General features: G+C 44.4%; 1 protein-coding gene across 1 annotated transcript; it reads right to left on the reverse strand.

The window, feature by feature from the left end:
* Positions 1-4710: 4710 nt before the first annotated feature.
* LOC124542419 (caveolae-associated protein 3-like) lies at positions 4711-5851 on the reverse strand. Its single transcript, XM_047120371.1, has 3 exons — positions 5661-5851; positions 5349-5531; positions 4711-5299 (listed from the first exon to the last, which is right to left on the reverse strand). The coding sequence occupies exons 1-3, from the start codon at positions 5849-5851 to the stop codon at positions 4711-4713; spliced, it is 963 nt and encodes a 320-aa protein (XP_046976327.1).
* Positions 5852-6118: the final 267 nt, after the last annotated feature.

The following is a 6118-nucleotide window of genomic DNA, read 5'->3' on the forward strand; positions in this document are numbered from 1 at the left end:
ACGCTAAGGTCTTTAATTCACACGACCTTAAGTTGTCAACCAAGATTGCTGTCTACATGGCAGTCGTGCTGCCCAACATCTTATACTCTGCCGAAACGTGGACAGTGTATCGCCGTCACATCCGTATGCTAGACCGATTCCACCTCAAGTGCTTACGGAAAATACTTCGCATCCGATGGTCTGACCGCGTACGTCATACCGAAGTGCTGCGGAGGGCTAATGTAGGTGGCATTGAGTCGTATTTTATGCAGCGAGGCGGGAGTCAGGGCTGTTGTTGACGCATGACCGATGGAATACTGCATTGCACTTATTGCATTTTGCGCCATCTGTAAGCGACAAGAACTTGTCGCATTGATTGCATTTGTTGGCCATTTAAACAGACGAGATAATTACAATGTAAACTGAATAAAACTCAGTCGACCAAATGCTCAAACTCCTGCTCTGTAACCCTCAACTCGTCAGTCCAAGCGACCGGCGGTAGCGAGGCATACAGGGGACTTGACCGGATCACCGGGAAGAGCGAATCTATCACTCTCCTCAGTAGATCCGGATCTAGGGTCTCCGTCAACGGAGGCATCCATGGACGTAACTTGCCCAGCACCATACGGTAGGGGCTCCCCCACGGATCCCTGTTGAGTCTGTCGTTGGGTTTGTGTTGAGGATAATGAAAGTCACTAACTGGTTCACGATTTATCAACGAGACGGTACAAAGAATATGAGATAGGTACACAGATGTGAAATATTTTAGTCATAGAATATGTAACTTTACTGACTGTTTACTTTAATACCTATGTGCATATACGGCACATTACTTCCATTTAACAAAAATAAGAAACATTTAAAATTTTTAAGGAATTTCATGATGAATTATACCTATCGAATACAATTACACATTACAAAATATACGAATAAAAGAGACTGATTATATAGAAAACATAAAAAAACAAAATAAACTAGAATATATGTTAACAAATAAGTAATAAGATTGTCGATATAACTATGTATGTATATGTAAATTTGACATCTCTACAAATTTTTAAAACATATACAATGAACCTTAACTATTACAAATGTAAGTTGAAAATTGATCACAAAAAATAACACATTTTAATTTTATGTTTCACTTATTCACTTTATTTTCACACAATGATTTGTTGGGTGGTCGGGCCGTTTAGACCCGGTTCGCCCCTGCAGCATGCTACCGTGGTGCAACCCTGTAATTCTATGCGTATTCTATGATATATTCCATAATTCATTTTGCAATGTTTCCACATCAAATATTTAATGATAATGATAATGCAAAAATAAATAAAGTGACAAAAATTAGATAAATTTCTACTCTGAATAGTTTCCATCAGCATTGAAGTAGCAGAAGCGCTATTATCGGCACTATTTTGCGATATTATAATTTGCTCTTCTTTGCTCTTGCCTTTGCTTTTCCCATATTTTTTACATATTTAACAAGTGCCAATGGGGATGATGTGCTTATGTTTGTTACCTCATAACTTTTCACTGGGTGGACCGATTTTGATAATTTTTTTTTTGTTTGAAAGGTAGTGCTTCCCGTGGGGTCCCATTTTTTTTTTATTTTTTTTCGATGATTGTATCCATATGAAAACGACATAAGTCTTAAATTTGCATTATGTATATGCGCGACAAATAGGTGAATAAATGAAAATCACGTTAACCAATTTTGATAATTCTTTTTTTATTATAAAATATTATACTTCAAGGGTAATTTGGTGAAAGTTTGGTAAGGTTCTGAGCACAGGATCCATGACAAAGTAACGGAATGGAAGGGAACGGAACAATTCTGAGGAGCACGTTAGCGATACTCAGTCGAATCTTTTATTTATAGGTTATTTGGATATTTGAGTCACCTTCCGTAACGTTTATGTAATTATCATAGTCGAATATTATAATCAACTAGCTGCCCACCCCGGCTTCGCACGGGTGCAATACTGATACTAAATATACTACAGAATTTGTTTATTTACGACATCACATCGCAAACTTCTAAAATTATCAGTGTTTCTTTACTATATTGTTCATGTATTATATACACAAACCTTCCCCTTGAATCATACTATCTTTTAAAAAAAACCGCATCAAAATCCGTTGCGTAGATTTAAAGATATAGGGACAGAGAAAGCGACTTTGTTTTATACTATGTAGTGATGGAACTCCTATACGGCTCGCAGTTAGGGTGCGATATGGGGCAGAATTTCTTACTATCTTTAATCAAATTTTGTGTATGTGATGTGATGTCATATGATGTACGAAATATAGTTGGTCTTTTTCAAAGTTTTTTTGCTGAGTTCGATTACAGCTCTTTCGAAGGATCCTTGTAGTTTACGCCGCGTGACGTATTAAATCCGCATTTTCGAAAGTCTATTTTTTTTTATTCGCAAGTTTCCTTTGAAATTGTCCTCGAAGTAGTTTCTAACTCATATAAACGGAACGCTTAATCTATCCATATTAAAAAAAATTAGTTAGTCAACATCAGTTTCACTTAAAATCAAAAAATAAATAAAAATTTTAACAAAAAGAAAAACCGACTTCAATCAAAACACTATTTTAAAACAAATGAATATGCACGAAAAAGTAATAAAAATAATTGCGTATTCAACATATTTTTTAGAGTCTTCCTAAGTTAAATGAAATGAAAAATATTAGACTACTTAAAAGTCGATTTACGATTATATAATATAGTTATAGTTATTGTTATATTTGGAGTCGGTGTCAGCCAATAAAACCCTACATAACCCTACGAATATCTATCAAAAAACAATACGAGAGTACTTTAACAAATATATTTTTTACAAATTACCTTTTACACAATAATATACTGGATCAATCAAGGGGCTCGTATCGCTTTTTTCTTTTGATTGTTGGGGCAAGGGCACCGTGGCTGGCCGCAATTATTTTTATTACTTTTTCGTGCATATTCATTTGTTTTAAAATAGTGTTTTGATTGAAGTCGGTTTTTCTTTTTGTTAAAATTTTTATAAAATATTCGTCTGTCCGTTTGATTACTTGTCGTGTCAGCCAGTGTTTTTGTCCATCATAGTAACTACGTACCTATAGCCATCGCATATGCTTAATGGACCGACTTATGTCCATGTGTAAATGCTCGAATCTCTTGCTATTCACAAATTTTCCGTGTGCCGATATCGTATGCCGCTGGACTTTAGACTGTTGACATTTAAGGAATGCCCATGCAGTAGCGTCCTTATTCAACGACTTCCATATACCTATATCTACTCCGAATCATATTTCGTGTTGTGCTTTGTAAGCTGAAACGCGAAATTCTTTCGGCAATTAAGGTCGTGCTATATCATTTGACACTTCGCAGTATATGAGATACTTGCAATTCGGCAATTATATTTGTTAAGATTTTCTTTTTTATTTCTTCCAATTTCTCCTTAATTGTTTTCTTTCTGCACATCGAAGTTACGTTTTTCATTTCGGCTCCAAATAACTTACTTTTTGTTTCTTTTCTGATTTCTGATTTCAATATTGTTCTTGTTATAATTTTTCACGATAGCGATTTAAATAAGTTTCTCTAGCATCTTTTGGATTTTTAAATGGTTTTATGAAAGTTAGTATGAAATTCAACTTGCCTGTTTTTCCTCTTCATTGTTTAGTCGTGCGTTGCGTGCGTTTCATTTTCTAGTATTTATTTAGATGTCGGGGTCATCAATTGTTGCTGGATGATGTTGAGGATAATGAAAGTCACTAATTGGTTCACGATATATCAACGAGACGGTACAATTATACGGACTATGACGCACTTGATAGACACTCTGTTTTACATATGCAATGTTTCGACTTTTATACATGATATATGCCAAAGAATATGAGATACACAGATTTTAAATATTTTAGTCATAGAATATGTAACTTTACTAACTGTATACTTTAATACCAATGTGCATATACGGCACAAGTCCCTCGAGGAGCTCGTCCCAGGACCGAGCGCTGGCGTCCGAGATAGCATCTCGCAACGCCTGCTTGGTCGCCTGGAACGCCCTATAGGCTTCGTCTTTCTCCTCTGGAGTTGCTCGCCTTCTCCTCCGGGTTCTGCTGGACGGTTGGCACGCAAGCATGCGGTTCGCAGCTGCGCGATCTCCATCGACCACAAGGGCATCGCCCGGCGCTTGCGCCAAGCGGCCTGCCCGGGGCATCGATACGTCGCAGATCGACGTCATCGTGTCCCTGAACCAGACCGTCTCACCCTCGGGGTCGGGCAAAACCTCCTCAGCGATTTGTGGGCAAGCCGCGACGATGGCGGTGGCTTCGAGATAATCTCGATTCAGCCGCTTGAGGGCCCATCGTCGCGACGGGGTGTCCCATCGTCCCCCTGATGACGGCTGGAGCGGTCGGGACGGCGGATAGCTACATTGAAAGCGATGTGGCGGTGATCAGATAGCGTGACCATCTCCTCAGCGACACGCCATCCCGAAAGCATGCGAGTAGCAGGAGGAGTCGCCCATGTAAGGTCCACGACCGACTCACCCTGTCACCGCACGCATGTGCTCTCCGACCCAACGTTTACGATTCGGAGGTCCAAACCAGCAGCCCAGTCGAGAAGCGTCACTCCCCTCGGATCGTCTCTTGAGTAACCCCAAACCCTGGCATGGGTATTGAAGTCCCCTAGGACGATCAGCGGACGGGGTAGGCATCTGCGAACGTAGTCCGCCAGTCCGTTCAGGTACAACGTCTTCCAAGTCGAGCACCCGTAACTCGCCCATTTTTATTGGGCGAGCCACGGGCGAGGTTCCTGAGGACCTCACGCATCTGCGCCGCGAGACAGTCGGCTTTCTCACCACTGTCGGGGTCGCTGAGTTTCAACAGTACCCCGCCAGTGATGGCCTTTTTAAACTCGACCGTCTCGATACCGAGGTCACGGAGCTGAGTATGTGTACGAGCAGCACACATGACCTCAGTATAGGTCATCGTCGCACCTTCGACGACCGTTATGGCGACTGCCGCAGTCGTCGGCACCTTTGGAAGTCCCCTCTTAGGCGCCTTCTTGGCCACAGGCTGGGAAGGTGCCTTCAGCCGCGATCCAGGTTGCGCTTTCCTGGCCGCCACCGTCGCCCAATTCGCGGCTGAAGCCATCGGACGAGAGGAGGGGGGAGAGGGGGCTAGCACCGGTGGTAAAACGGTGACCGGCGGAGGAGCCGGTCCCGCCCTCCTCTTCCTCCCCCTGTTTTTCCGTTTTTCGGACGGAGGAGGCTCTGGCGAGGGGGCCTCCAATGGCCGGATCGGCGCAGTTCTCCCTGCCAACGCGGGCCTATACGCCCTATCGGGGAAGAGCTCCGCCCTGAAGGCGGCAAGTTTACCTGCTCACTAGAGAAGCAGGAGCGCGTGGAGCAACAGAAGCCCTCTGAGTTGCCGTAGCCCCCGTATGAGCGCGGCCAGCCTGAGCGGCAGGGTTACGCTTCCTGGACGCGACAGGGCCTAGCGCTGCAGGCGCCGCAACAGTAGTTGCTGTCGGCGCCGTGCCCTTAGATTTCGCCACAGCGCTGGAAGGAGCCGACGACACAGTAAGATCCTGTTTCGCCTGGAAGACGTTAAACTGTGCCGTCAGCTGCTCCAACCGCTGAGTGACGGTCCCAAGATCGGCTCGAAGCTAAGAATTCTCCTTTTCGAGCCTCTCCACGTCGGCGCACTCGGAGTGACGCCGCAGGAGCTCAGTGACAGCCGCCGCCAAATTGCGCGTGGCCTCGCGTAGTTCGCAGACGAGGCTCCCTTTCATCTTACGGGAGCGATCTGCGACCTTTTCAATGGCTGTTAAGCTGTTGAAAATGCAGGCGCCCAGCTCATCCGGGGGACGTGCCTGCATCTCCGCCCGCAGTACCTCGGGTTCGGTTCAGGGATGCTTTCCCCAACTCTGGCGGCAGCAGGAGCCGCGTGGGGGTTTGGACGCTCGTCCCCGGTGTCCCCGTCGGTGGCCTTACTAGGCCCAGCACAAGAGGAGAGGTTGAGACTCGAACAGCTCATTTCCGAGTCGCAGCCGCTTCTCTCCTTCCCAGCGCCGGCAGCGTTGGAGACAGGCGTGTCCGGGCGGGAAAATCGCCCACGTCTGTCTCTTGCCGATGCTTTCCTATCC

This window comes from Vanessa cardui, chromosome W, assembly GCF_905220365.1.
Source record: "Vanessa cardui chromosome W, ilVanCard2.1, whole genome shotgun sequence".
Classification (NCBI taxonomy): Eukaryota; Metazoa; Arthropoda; class Insecta; order Lepidoptera; family Nymphalidae; genus Vanessa; species Vanessa cardui.

Coding starts and splice junctions, on each gene's coding strand:
- LOC124542419 (XM_047120371.1), bottom strand. CDS start 5,851: ATGCAGGCACGTCCCCCGGATGAGCTGGGCGCCTGCATTTTCAACAGC. Junction 5,532..5,660: donor GAGTGCGCCGACGTGGAGAG/GCTCGAAAAGGA, acceptor GGCTCCTTCCAG/CGCTGTGGCGAAATCTAAGG. Junction 5,300..5,348: donor CCTGCTTCTCTAGTGAGCAG/GTAAACTTGCCG, acceptor TAGGGCGTATAG/GCCCGCGTTGGCAGGGAGAA.